Source organism: Anas acuta, chromosome 3 (assembly GCF_963932015.1).
Source record: "Anas acuta chromosome 3, bAnaAcu1.1, whole genome shotgun sequence".
Taxonomy (NCBI): Eukaryota; Metazoa; Chordata; class Aves; order Anseriformes; family Anatidae; genus Anas; species Anas acuta.
In genome coordinates, this window is record NC_088981.1 from 87,206,020 (window position 1) to 87,220,524 (window position 14,505).

Sequence of the window (14,505 nt, forward strand, 5' to 3'; positions counted from 1 at the left end):
CCTCTTAACTCAATTCTTCACCCACCCAAAAAGTAGAGATGCCACCTTTAATTAAAAACAAAAGCACACAAACACACACCATTCCCTCAGGCACTGAGCCTGCACAGATTAATCTGTACATGCACTGAACCTCCAATATGTCAGGCTGGAGATGACAAGGCTGGACAGACACAGGGGACATGGCACCCTGCCTGTAAACCTTGAGACTAACATAATATTTAGTGCTGCCTTACAGCTGATCCACTTGTGGTTTTTATACCTCATCTCCCTTTTGTCTGTTTATGCTGTTAAGAAGTTAAACTCCTGGTGTGGAGCCTTTCCATGACCCTCTGCCATACAGCTCCTGTGACAGCAGGGACCCTTTCCTAACCAGAAGCAGCAGTCTTCATAGAAGTGACAAGATTAAAGCAAATTCCAAAAATTCAAAATCACAACGGCCCAAAAAATCCAAAACTGGATTAACGTGGCAACTTGTTTTGAAAAGTGGCTATTGAGATTTGTGCTATCAGGTTTGGGAGCATGGCTGGGCTCTGCTACTAACTTAAGCCAAGTGGCTCAGACCCCTCCCTTCACAGCCATGAGACTGGCTCACACACTGAGCATTTCTCAACCTTTTTATTTTCTACTTGCCTTTTAATTCATTTACTTTCACACTGAAAATAAATGTTCACCTCCTCCTGATTTGTGTGCTTAACCATCTGTAGTTCAAATTCAAAGTGAAAGGGACACATAAATACACAAGTCCCAGGCCTGTTACCAGAGGATCCATCACTTTTCATTACCAGGGTGCAGAAGTGCTATTTTACGCTCGTTCTTTGCTAGACAAATAGGCAGCTGCATCACTCACAGCCCACTTCCAGGCTCCCATCCCAGCTAATTCCAGCCTTCCCCTCCTATCTCTCTCACGTCATACGTTCTTCCTGTGTTTGATCCCTGCAGACCTGCCTACACATCCTTCAAGTTCAACCTTCCGTGCCTTAAGTGACGTGTGTTTTCTTCTGGTTTCCCACTCGCTTGCAGTTTCCCCGTTCCTGCTGTCCCTCACAAGGCCGCAGTCTGTGCTCCCATGTTCTCCTCTCTTCGTTTCTCCTCTCCTGTGGCAGCTAAGCAACCACAGTTCTTCCAGTGAGTAGCCCTGCCAGCCCAACGCAAAACGCCAACCATTCTGCAGTCTCTTCTCATTCATTAATCTGGTGGTTGCCTCGTGAGGACACTTGGAACACCTTAGCTATCATGAGACTCAGAACTAAAAATAAAATAAAGTAAGGATTTTATCAAAGTATCTCAGTTTCACCAAGGCCAGTTCAGTGATCATTCACATTGACAAGGTACTACTTCTCAGGTAGAGGGAAACATGCTCTTATCTCAAATAGCCATAATACATTGTATGAGAAATGATAGATCCCCAAAGAAAAGACAGCGACTCCAAAAATCCCACAGAAGGGATCTGGAGAAAATGGCAGGCTATCATATGGGTTGGTCAAATGAGCTGAAGCTTTCATAGTTGCTGTGTCCAGCAATGAAACTAGGATGATCCCAGGGCAGCTTCCAGATGAGGAAGCACCTACCCATGATGTGCCTGAGGGAGGTTAGCACCAGTCAACTCCCAAAATCAGGGCCTGCTCCTGACCTCTCCTTGTTTAAAGCAGCAACCAGCTTCCCAGCATTCTCCTTGCCCTCAGTAGAGCCGGGAACCAAAGATGGGATGCAAAGGCCTAAGCAAAAACCTTCTGAAAAACTATGTGGTACCCCAGGTTTCCACATGGGCCTGTGCAGATACAACACAGGACTAACAGGCGACTCCTCTCCTGCAGAAGAGGGGCCCAGCTCAAAATAGGAAGGGTACCACTGGACTTCATGGATGGTAGCAGACACCTGTGTTCAGACACTTACACCCCATCCTGGGGGAGAAACCACCACAGGAAGGCTCCCTCTACACCTCTGGGTCCTCCTATTCCTCCACAAGCAGAGGCAATGCTGTCTGCAGTTGCCATGAGGCAGGGAAACCAGGCACTGCTGCACGTTGGTCCGATCCAGCTCCCTCCTCTCACCCCTCACTCCACCACGACCTGTGCTCTGTAGGTCAAAGAGAGCACAAGCACAGCTTCCTTGCTGCCACCAGCCCACCACAGTCATTGTAGACATACTCTCAGTCCCACAGTATTAAAAAATACAAGCCTTCCGACTGCTAGATTTAGACCAACCACAGTAATACAGGGGGAAAAAAGCAGCTTTTCCATACTCCCATCCTCTCTGTGGCCTCAGTTTTAACCTGGAAGAAACACTACTTTCCCTTTTCTTTCAGGGAAAACCCTTTCAGCTTTCTTCTTCATTCAGTTTTTGGCCTCTGACAAGTGAGTCAAAAGGGTGGCAGTTGCAGAAGTTCCTTATTGATTTCCTTGGTTTATTTATGAATGCCAGACATGCAAGGGCCCGTCTTCAAATTTAACACCTGGCATTTAACACCGTTAAGTAAATTGCCAGGAAGATTAGATCCTATCCACCTCTGCAACTTTCACATAACAAGAGAGTTGCCCTCAGCAGAGGTTCATCACCTTTTTGACTACCTTAAGAAGTTCTCAAATTTAGAGGCCCTCCACGAAATCTGTACGTGGAAGTTCCCTGTCTTCTCTACTTGCGTGGTCTTGGTTGACCTCCACTCTTCTACCAGCAGGCTGGAAGGCAAGTTCTGCTTTAACCTGAAATACATGCAATAGCAAGCAGAGGGGAAAATAAAGCACAATACGAGATTAACAGGGTTGTCTTCAAGGGTAATCCCACGTACAACATATTGCAGTAATCCACCTGAAGGTGACAGAAGCTATGTATTACGCTGACAAGGTCTTGATTTGAGAGAAATAAGGCAAACATTTAAATGCAGGCCAAAATATATCTGACCATCAGTTCCAGAAGGAGAGAGCTGAAACTATTGCCAAATTGCAAACCCTTTGAAAAGTAGGAGGACAAAGCTCCTCAATAATAGTAAGCACTATAATTGTTGCCGTTCTCCTCAAGAGTCTTCCCTCATTTTCACTAATTCTAGTTTACCTCAAGTAAACTTCAGCTTATTTATCTTCAATCCCGTATTGGATAAATACCAGAAAAGGAAGACTCACATCACTATGGCCTGATGAAAGAAGCACTGTGTCACCTGGCACATAACTAGAACTTCCTGGCTCCTTTTCCACATGGACCACTTAAATCTGCTCAGACAGGGACAAGATTAGAACTTGAAACACCACCACCAGAAGAGGGATGTCAGAGGGGACCAGACCTGTGAATTCACTGCTGATTCCCTGAACTGGTCACTCCAGTCCAAAAAGTTCAGTGAAACTTATCTTACAGTGAGTAAGATTGGTCAAGAGAGACTTTTTAAAGGGATGATATTTCACTTGAAGATAATGGAGTTTTACCAAAAATTTGCAAATTAAATTACACGAAGATTTTCCTTATAAATGTGAGAGCTTTTAAATTTAAAACTACAATCAATATCAAATCATCTAAGAACACAAAATAGAAGAATCATAATATGTTAGTGAGGCTTTATATTCTTAGAATAGATTTCACATTAAAAAAATCAATATCTAATTTTGCTCTAAAATATAAGAAAAATGCACCCTGTGTTTAATCTCAAAGGAATTTACACACTTCTTACATATACGTCATCAAAATCAATTCATATAACTCCACAATCCCCACCTCTAAGGGAACACATTTCCTTTCTATGAGTACATTGAAAAACAACTTTTTGGAGAAAACAAAGAAAAAATATACGATTAAGACTGCAGGAAATTAGGGGTATACAAAACAAAAAGTAACTTAAAGAAATAGAGATACACTTTGGTACCGTGATAGATTATTTTTTTCCCAGAGATGTAGGTAACCATGCCTAAGTTTCACTTTTCTGATTTTTACTTTTTATGTAAAGTTTGGGGAATAATTAAAGAGTTACTGAATGCATTCAAGAAAAATGTGCTTCCTTCTACAAAACAAAAGACTTGCAGGGCAGCATCCCATCTAAAAGACTCGACAACTCTGAAGTCTTACTCCAGCTAACAGATGTGCTTTTGGTGACACTTGTTCCAAGGCATAGACTCGTGGAAGTTAATCAAGCTCAGCCCAGGCACAGGACCCCAGCAATACGATTGTTTGCTGGCCCATGGCAGCAACTTGTTTAACTGCGTCACCTGTCACCGTAACAGGACTGCAGGCAGAATTGCTCCCCATTTTCAGCTCCCGATCAAATTTCACCAATGCACTCTGCATATATCAAGCAACACTAAGCAACATAATGTTGCAATTAAAGCCTATAAAACAGCTTGTACATATTTCCGTACAGCCTGGTTCCATATTCTTAGGCACAAGCACACATCCACATATAAAGTCTCTTGTAATTCTCATCCATAAAACGCAAACCCATTACCCTGATACTTTGCAGGTGGCATCCAGGGCCAAAATCAATAGAGCTAAACTAGGATGATCTAGAGTTCTCATAAATCCTGTCCTTTCTTCCAACTGCCTAGCGTCCTGCACTCGGCACTCCATCAACCACCTGCCTGGCTGCTTGGCATCTACGGCTAAAAACACATCGCTGCGTGGCAGAAAGTTTAACAATACAGCTTAAGGTTTTCATGCAAAGTCAGCATTTTTGCAATAAACAACAGTAACAAACAGACTTACCACCTACATTAGCTAAAATAACTGTAGATTGTTCGCATCCTGTCACAGCTCAAGCTTCTACATTGTTTTCATCTACATCTGTGTGATTTCATTTAATCAGTACAAAATTTAGCTTCCTGATGTCAAATGTCAAAATGACTCTAAAGTTAATGCAGCAGATATGCAAAAGTGCAATGGCTTTATTTTGAAAATAACTTCATATGAAAAGCTAATTAAAATGAATATAAATGTAAAATTACTCTGACTGCTTTCCTAGTACATGCAAGTGCTAAAGAAATTGTATGAAGAAAACAGATTAGAAAGCTAAGCCAGCTATTTTGTCTGTCTTTCCTTAGGTCTTGATGCCTTTTCCAAGACCAATGGAATCTGAAAAAAAAAAAAAAAAAAAGTTATACTAACTTATCCAATCATCCAGCTCAAAAATGGCCTTTTGTTACATCAACTTCTTCATTGTCGTTTCTCTCAAAAGTCCTATTACTAATCATTTGATCTGCAGAACATAGCCCATAGTTATATTTTCAGGTTGCTTGTATTGTATAGGACTGCAGGTTTGCTAAATATCTGGAACAAGAACTATGTACCAATATAAATATTGCAAAACCCTAACTCAAAATCACTATTTTGAAGCCTTCATAGTATATTCAAAGACCTGAGAATGAATATGTATTTTACAAAAATGTACATAAAATGCACTAGCTATGAAATTTGTCATGCTTGCTATCCTGGTAGACCAAACTAGGTTTGTAAGAAGATGTATCTTTTATTAGACCTGCTAGAGTAAGAAGTAGACAGACTGGTAGGTACAGAATTTCTTTGTTTCATCAGCTCAGAGTATGCAGTATTGGTAACCAAGAGAAACTCTTTAGAGGATACTTCATGCTTAGATCATCCAAGTATGTGAAGACTTCCATCAGAAGTTCTCAGAACAAAGAGAGAACTCTATTTCTTGGTATAATGGGAGACTTTCTCTGCAATATAATAGTACTAGCACCAAAATAGCGTGCTTGGGCTGTGCTGCATTCATAAGGAATGTCCAAATGAATTTCACCTAATGAAGATTTAAAAAATAGCTCTCAATTAAGGAGCTTAAAGTAGGTATCTGTATTTTGATACAAGGTATTTAAACCACTATTCTAACTACAAACTGGTCTTCAGATAAAGACCAAAATACAGAAGAAACTATTATTTACTTATACCACAGATCCTCAAGATTCAAACCAGTCGGTTTGCTAGGTTCATCCATTCAGTTACTCCAAGAGGGTTTAATATGGGAAAGACTTACAAAAAAAAAAAAAAAAAAAAAAAAAGAGACTTCAAACACTATCCATTTTTATTACGTCTGAAAAAAAGTCACACAAATTCCACAGTTTTCAGCATGACTAACAGTGCTTACTGTCTTACCATAAGCACAGTGCACAAAGTCCTGATGCTGAAAATAAGACACCTTATGTGAATAAACTCAGAAACGAGTGCCAAAACAGATGTTCTAATTCAATCTAGAACTGACTGGATGAAGCTATTTATTGTGCCATGTCTCTTCACGTCTCTGAAGTGGCGAGTGTATGAATGGTTTTTTGTGTGCCACTATTCTGAAAATTGCAAATAGCTTTTCTTGCCTCTATAATAGTGCCAGAAAGTATATTTGGAACATGGCTTTCTTGTTTAAAACTCTCTCTGGACATAAGAGTCTAATATGCAATCAAATGTTGAGGATGATTACTTCAGTTGTAAGTACAAAGAATTATAATGCTATCCCACTGCCTTGTGCAAATTGTCTTACCTAAGTAATTATGAAAGCACACTGATAGCAGTATTCTTTTCTATTGTTTGTTATGAAAACTAGAAATAACTCTGAATAACGTTTACTGTCTAGATTCCAAGACTAGGCACCACAAACATTGCATAATATTTTACCATATCTGTAAAGTTTGTAAGAGGGGATAAACAATTGTAACTCTTACTAAATAGAGATCTGATAAGCTATTTACATTCTTACAGATCCAATACATGGATGTGACCAGGATAAATCACGCAGTCTTGGTTAGGTGATAAATCATGACAGAAATTGTAAATTGTATGCAAGTATTAAAAGAAATATATCTAAACCACCCTGAGTTTGTAACTGATTACTTAAGATTCCCATGCAGGTTTTATCACCACTGGAAATTAGAATCAAGTTGTAGGTTCTCAAGTTTTTTTTCCCCAAAACCTAACCGCATGACAGCACTGTAGTTCTCTGGATGATGAAGAGGCCAAATCTGACTGGAAATTAAAACTGGCAGACACAGGGGGAGACAACCAATGCAGCAAGCACCAGCGGGCAGAGTGAGGGAGCAGGGAACAGAGTAGAAACTTTAACTGGCTCTATCTGTTGGCAACCAAAAATAAAATTTTAATTTTATTTGTGAGTTTCAACTTCAAGCAGAGTTGAAGTTGAGCTGAAGCCTGAATACAAGAGCAGCAAGCGTTAAGCCAGTATTTTTTAAATAGCCTTTTCTTTAGGCATTAACTTCAAGTCTTAAAATGCTTGGTAACCTCCTGATGAAGGCAGCACGCTACATCTCTGTTAGCTATTTTCCTGTACCCAAAAATCCTTCACATAAGTCTACAGAAGTAAAAGGACATTGACAAGACCAAGAACTTCAAATGTGCCTTAAGGTTGTTCTCCGCCTCAGAACTTTGCTGCTGTACAGGGTAACAACCAGCAGAAGGGTTCCCTTCCCTCCTGGGTAAGAGGTATCTTCTACATAATTACTTCTCAGATCTGAATTTATAACAACCCTGTACTTGGAGAAGTTCCTGCCCAGCAGTCGTGTAATTTCATCCAGTCTTTGTCTTAATCCTTCTGCAGGGCAGAGATGGTGCCCATGAATTCATAGATTCACTGACTTCTAAGTCAGAAAGTAATAGTTACTTTACTTACATTACTCGCTACATGGCAAAGCCAGGCATAAAGCTCAGGATGCTTTTCAAGGAAAATCATGTGGAAACACACATGCAAAGAAATAAAGTCCTATGAATTTCAATAAACCCACTAAAACTGGGGTATATAAAAGTGCTCTGAATAAAAGTTTACACACCAGGCATTCCCAGATTTCAACATGTAGAGATCTGAAGCCCATTCCTAGACCATGGCAGAGATGTTTATCGCTGGCAGTCATCTCCTATCACCTCCCATTCTTCCTTTAAGGAAGGTCCTACAACTCTGCTCTTGTCTGCTGACAGTCTTCTCCTCCTCTTCCCTTGGTGGTGAGATGCTCCCCCAAGAGAACAGTCAACGATTGCCTCCTAAGTACCTTACCACATAAACATGTTGTATGTACATTTTCACTGCATATAGTAGCCTCCTCGGACTACCCAAGCCATCCTCCTGCTTTAAAAAAATGTTATCAGTCCTATATAATTCCCTGAAAGCCACAAATGCCCTCCCTGCAGTCCTGAGCTCACTGCAGTTCTGTCTCCTTTGATGATAAGAGGAAAGCAAGATTCATGGGACCATGGAAAGAGTACAAACAGAGGAGGCAGTTTTGGAATTGTTTATCTATTTTTTCCTTCAATTCCTTGCTGCCAAATGCACAAGCAGTTCCCAGAACTCTTGATTCTTCTTTTGTCTTCCCAGTGGGATTAAAGATAGACTTTAAAATCTTTATCCTAAAGATAGTATAAAGACAGCCTTCCTCATGATGGCCCTATGACTCTTGCTTTTATTTGTGCAAAGTGGCCCGGTTTCAACAGAAGGGATGAGGAATGATCCCACTTCTCCTTTCCACAGTGTTTATGGAAGAGGAATCAGCACCAACAAGTTTACACCATCCAGGCTAAGAAGGTCTTGGAACCCTAGTTTCTTATTTGCCCTGTAAGTATAACATAAAATAAGGGTGGCAGCATCTGCCACTGTGCTCCAAGCAGTATTGAATATTTTCTGCCAATGTTAGGTGTGGTCCAAGTGTGAGAAATGGAGACGGAAACAAACTGTCTCCAGGAAACTGGTTAAGAGCACCAGCCTCCCAGCCAATCTGTTAAGCTTCAGTTATGCAGTGTGGTGGTTTTACCCTGCTGGGCAGCTGAACACCACCACAACCCCTTTCCCACGCCCCCCTCCTCAGAGGAACAGGGAAGAAAATACAGTGGAAAGGGCTCAAGGGTTGAGATAAGGACAGGGAGATCACTCAACAATTATAATCACAGGCAAAACAAACTCAGCATAGGGAAAATTATATAATTTATTGCCTATCACTAGCAAACTGGAACAGTGAGAAATTAAAAGCAAGCCAAAAGCACTTTATCCCCAACCACCCTCTTCCACCTCCTCCCCCGAGCAGTGCAGGGGAACAGGGAATGGGGGCTGCGGTCAGTCCCTGATGCCGCTCCTTCACAGTCACTCACTGCAATTGCACATAGGCAAACTTCAGCTAAGAACATCCACAGAAGTATACACAGTTCTGTGATTTTCCTGTGATTGACATTTGCTGCGTATTAGTTGGGGTTGTTTCACTTTGAGGTACCTCATACCCACAAACAACACGATTGTCTCAGGGTGTCTAGCATTTGAATGTAAATTTGAAACTTTTAAAGCATTTTTCCTCAAAAAAATGTGTGTTTTTTTTTGTTGTTGTTTGTTTGTTTTAATTTTTGCAAATAACTGTTTGTTTCCCACCTAACTGAAAACTTTCCTTCTCATTCATCTCCACAATTAGTCAGTCTTATCAGAGTCTTGCTCAACATCCGCACCTCAGGCTAGACAAAGCAGCCACTCAACACAAACCTCTTCTCTTTCAGCCACAGTGCTACCTACCACATAAAACATGCCTCCAATGTGAATTAGTCTGCAGAGGTGGCCATAGCACATCCTACCACTGTCCTCCACAAACTGTTATATATACAGTAGCAGTGGATGCCTGGGTCTGGAAGGTGAAGCTCCAGTTGAGAGTTGCTAGAATCATCAGAAACACACGCACAATCTGGCAAAACCATTGTGAAGCTGGAGGGAGGAGGACTTCCCTCCTTGTCCTCTGGCATTCAGTACTTTCAACTTTTCTCACTCTCCTAAAAAAGGCTACATTAACAGCCCTGGGTACCCAGATGCATGTAATACAAGAGTAATAAAGTTTCTCTGCAAAGAGAGTGCTTTCTGTTGAGCTCATTATCAAGTCAGGCTCCTGGGCCCATAAACTTTTCACTCTTCTCTGTACAGCAAGCCAAAATACTACATTATAACAAAACAGCAGTCCTCTAGGACTCAATTTCTTCAGATTGAGAAGTGCACTGGGCTTAGGCAACCACCTCCTAACCTCGAGGCTATTTCAGCTGAAGCAGCAAGAAGCAGTAGCACTGCCTGCCACCAATATGTTAAGAGAGTGGCCACTGCTGTGACGTTATTTTTGAGTTGAGTTCACGTTTGTTTCTTTCACAGGACTTAAGCACATGACAACATAGTTTGTGACTCTCATACAGGTTTAGGGATAAGACAGACAGCAAACAACAGAAGCTAAGGCACCCCTGTGTCTGCACGTGCCCTGGACAAACAGGACACCCAGCTTCTCAGGCACAGCATTACAGAAAAAATCGTGGACTGCACCCAAGATGCCTCGATTTCTTTTCAGTGCCAGGTAACCATCCAAGTGTCTATGTGGGTTTGAGTTTCCAGTGCTGTACACCAGGCTGGGACTGCACTCCATCGCGCAACAACACAAATATGCTCTCAGGAGCACCTAGTGACATGGTACAAAAATGCAGAACTTGCCTTCACATGTAAAGAAATTGAAAAGAAATTGAAATTAAAATTTCAAAGCCAATTGTTTATTATCAATAAAGAGTTCTTCATGCCAAGGTGCAGCTGTTCATAAGAAAGCAAAAGGGGGAACTTTCACAAAAGCCCTTACTCCTCAAACATGTTGCTCCATGGTATTTGCAGATCACAGGACTGAAGAATGTTACCACGCTCCAGAGCAAGCAGAGAAATCATGGCATTGCCCATCGCCCTGCTGCCAGGCTGGCACGCTGCAGTACGTGCTGATGTCAGCAGGAACTGGCAGAGAGGTTTTACAAGAAGGATTTTATCTCAGTCAGAAACAGAGCTCAGGAAGACAGAGAGGGACAGACCTGGAGGAGGAGAGGGACACAGCCTCTTTGCTGACAGCCCTAATCTCTTTCACTTCTGAAATCCATAGCATCTACTCAAAGAAACACCTCAATTTCCCTTGGACACACAGCGTGATGACCATCATCTGAGGAATACAACAGTCTGACCAGTAATTCTTCCTTACAGTTTTCTGCTACGAGGAATGCTGGAAAGGAATTACAAACCGTGTTTTAGAAACTTGTATTGCTAACTATCGGGACATCCAGAACAGGCAAGAAATGCTGCACCCTTTTTAGCCCTCATGATTCATGAGACAGCGTGAACCAGACCTCTGCTCAGCTCAGGACTGTGTGCAGCCTAGTTTGCAACACAGATCAGTTTCACTTCCAGGGGATGTTACAGATCTGTATGTGGGTGTTACAGAAAGAAACATTTCTCTGCCAGGTGGTTTTACATGAAAACTGGTGGCTGCTTTCCTGAGACATTCAGAAAATCAGAACAACTTTTACTGAAGATAATAGGACAGGGTAGCGATGATGTATGACTTGTATAATATAGCTGTGTCATCTGTACAGCATCACTGTATATCTGTGACAAGCCTCTATGAAATTGTGGGAGTAAATTCATGTCTTCCAGAGAGTAACCCCTGTAGACTGGGTTTCGAGACATGTCCAACTCTTGTCCAAATTAAGTGTTCAGCATATAGAAAAGGTAAATGATTTCAAAATGTAGTGGTTCTCTGTAAAGTTCAGGTCACAATCCATATGACAACTATGTGCTGTGACCTAATTTTTGTAAGCCAACTATATCACTAAAGTAAGTATATAGGTTTGTAAGTTTCCCAATGTGCTTTCAATTAATTTCTGGCTCTTTATTTAAAGAAAAAAAAAGATGTATTTAAAATCACAGTTTCTCAGGCCTAGACAGTTATTGTCACAAATTAAAAGCAACTGTTGTAAGAAATAAGCTTTTAAGTATCACAAACCTTTGAAGATACTATCAAGTAACTTCAAGCTGAATTCACAGTGCGATTTTTTACCTCTTTTAACAACTATATTTGAAGTATCCCAAATTCATCTAGTGAAACTGCTGAAGATTCTCATAATCATACAAAAAATCATGCATCAGCCCAGAATTTAGAAATGCCAATATGAAAGAAAAGCAGAACTAAAAAGAAAATGAAAAAAAAAAAAAGAAAAAAGAAAAAAAAAGGAAGAAAATTTATCCTCTACCTTATGTTAACAAGAATAGGGCTGAGAAATTACCATCTCTACCGACAAAAGTTCATTCTTGTAGTGACTGCGAGATTTATAGTATTGCTCTACAGCATCATCACAGGACCAGCAATCTTCTTCACGGAATAAAAGCTAAATATTTATAGGGAGGTAGCTGTGCTGGAGGACAAGGAACGGGAGAAGGATAAATGTAGCTTAAAGCCTTTGAACTACTTGGCTATTTAATTTTCTTCCGATAAATGGAATCTAAAGAGGAATCCTTCACTCACGTTTCCCCACATTGACTGATACAATGCGTCTGCACAAAACATCCTTCCTACCACCCCAGCTCAAAGACAAACCACACCCCAGGCGTAAGGAGCAGCTCTTGGTCTGGGACTGAGACCCGAACACCACAACCCCAGCCTTCAGACCCTCTCCTAGGGGAGAGGCAACGCTAGCAGCTGGGCCTCAGGATTTGCTGTATTAGGTCTGCGAAAATTCAGAGCCCAGCACTGGTGAGAAAGGGCAGCACCAGGGACATAATGAACCGCCGTCCCCGCTTCGTCACGCGCGGTGTGCAGGGCACAAGTTAGGAGCCCGTGGGGTTTTTGGCATTTCCATCGGCTCGAGGCAGCCACGGGGAAGAGCAGGAACCCACACGGTTCGAGCGGGTATTTCCGATGCTGCCAAAAGAAACACCCAGATTATGTCACACCTTCCGAGCATCCCTTCCAGAGGCGTACATGCAATTAGCGGGCGGTGAGGTAAGGCTACACCTCCCGTGGCAGGGAGGGCCTGGGTCACGCAGGAGCTCTGCGCATATTCCAGTCACCCACCCTCCCGTTCCCCTCACCAAGCCAACAGGCCCGAGGGGAAGTCAGGAGGGGAGGAATCCTGCCTCTCCCCTCCTCAGACCACAGCTTCGATCCGTTTATTCCCCTCGCTGTGAGCGAGGGATTTGGTAGATGGATGGAGGAGGCTACAAGATGCTGCCACACGCCTCGCTCGGCAGGGATGGGGCGGTGGGCGCCCGAAGCCAAACATGGCACCCACCGACACCCAGCTCCCCCCCGTCCCGCCAGCACGCACCCTGCCCCTGGGCGACGGCTCGTTACGTGTGGCTAATTACGGCCGTACCCCTAATTACAGACGCCTCGCCGGCCCCCACAGCGAGCGAGCGGGAGGGCGGCGGAGCGGGGCGCGGCGCTGCCCGGCGGGGCGGCCATTTGGGGCCACCCGGGGCGGCCATTTGGGGCCGGGGGGGGGAAGGGGGGGCAGGCGCCTCACCCCCCGCCTCGGGAGCCATCCGAGGCCGATCCAGGCGGGGGCAGCACGGCGGCTCCTCCGGTAAGCGGGGAAACCCCACCCAGCGGCCCCTCCTGGAAGAGGCGGGGTTGCGGGGACCCCAAAGGGATCCCACCTCGCCCCTCGCCCCCGTGTCGGGCTTTCCGCCCGCCCCCTGGGGGCGGGGAGGGCCGCGGTCCCGCTCCGTCCCGCGGCACCGGGCTGCCCCCGCCGGGGGAAGGACAGCGGGGCGAGGGGAGCCGATGGGGCGGGTGGCACCGGGGCTCCGCCGAGAGGGGTCCCCGGGGGGCAGCCCCCCGGGCAGGGCGAAGCCAACCACCCCCCCCCCCCGGGGGTACCGGGTGGCCCCCGCGGTGGCGGCGCCCGCTGCCGCCCGGCGGCGATCGGCTGCATGAATGAGCGGCTGGGTGAATGAATGACTGGCGTCTGCTTACTTGAGCATGGCCTCTTCTTTCTCTTCCTCTTCTTTCTGCCGGTCCATCACGGCCATAATAATGTTCCTCTCCTCCTCCGTCAGGTGGCTCAGGTCGGGCAGCTCCTGCATCGGGGGGGGCACCGTGGGTGGGCGAGGGCCGCGGGGCCCCACCGAAGAAGACATTTTCCTCCTCGCCTCTCCCTGTACACCTTCTACCTTCGCCCGGCGAACCCAGCCAGCCTCTCCTCCGCCCCCTTCACAGTGTAGTCCTCCGAGCAGCAGCAGCAGCGGCGGCGGCAGCAGCCGGCAGCTCTCTGGCAGCAGCGGAGGAGGAGGCGGAGACCCAGCCTTTCATGGTTGCTCGCATCCCCCCCAGCCCGGCTCCCTGTGCTGCTGCTGCTGCTGCTCGCTCCCTCCCTTTTGTCTCCGCGGCTCCGGGCAGCTCGGGGGCCGCCGCCCGCAGCCCCAGCCCAGCCCTCCCGGCGGGGGCCGTGCGGGGCGGGGGGCGCCGCGGGGCGGAGGGTGCCCGGGGGCGGAGGGCGGGTGCTGCCGCCGAAACGGCTCGGCGGCTGCGAGCCTGGCGCCGGGAGGAGGGAAAGGGGGGGATTTGGGGCCGCTGAGGCGGAGCCCGTGACAGGGAACCGGGCCGACGGAGCCTCCCGGCCGCGCCTCCCGGCTCCCCCGGTGCCCCTCGGGGTGCCCGCCGGGGGCTGGGACCACCGCTGGGAGCCGGGCGGCACCTCCGGGCTGAGGGAGCCGTGGGCATGGTGGTGGTCGGGTGCCCCAGCCCCGGCTGTGGTCCCGCA

At 45.4% G+C, this 14,505-nt stretch overlaps 1 protein-coding gene across 49 annotated transcripts in view; it reads right to left on the reverse strand.

Annotated features, from left to right (window-relative positions):
* The window catches only part of RIMS1 (regulating synaptic membrane exocytosis 1), a 312,325-nt gene extending 298,112 nt beyond the window's left edge, over positions 1-14,213 (reverse strand). For 11 of the 49 annotated variants that reach the window (XM_068678224.1, XM_068678198.1, XM_068678200.1 and 8 more), the window contains exon 1: positions 13,719-14,194. In XM_068678224.1, the coding sequence (XP_068534325.1) occupies positions 13,719-13,882 (164 nt within the window). In that variant the 5' untranslated portion in view covers positions 13,883-14,194. Of the gene's footprint in view, positions 1-13,718 lie in introns of all 49 variants that reach the window. The other 38 variants (XM_068678214.1, XM_068678211.1, XM_068678208.1 and 35 more) reach the window with 8 other exon arrangements.
* Between the last annotated feature and the right edge of the window lie 292 nt (positions 14,214-14,505).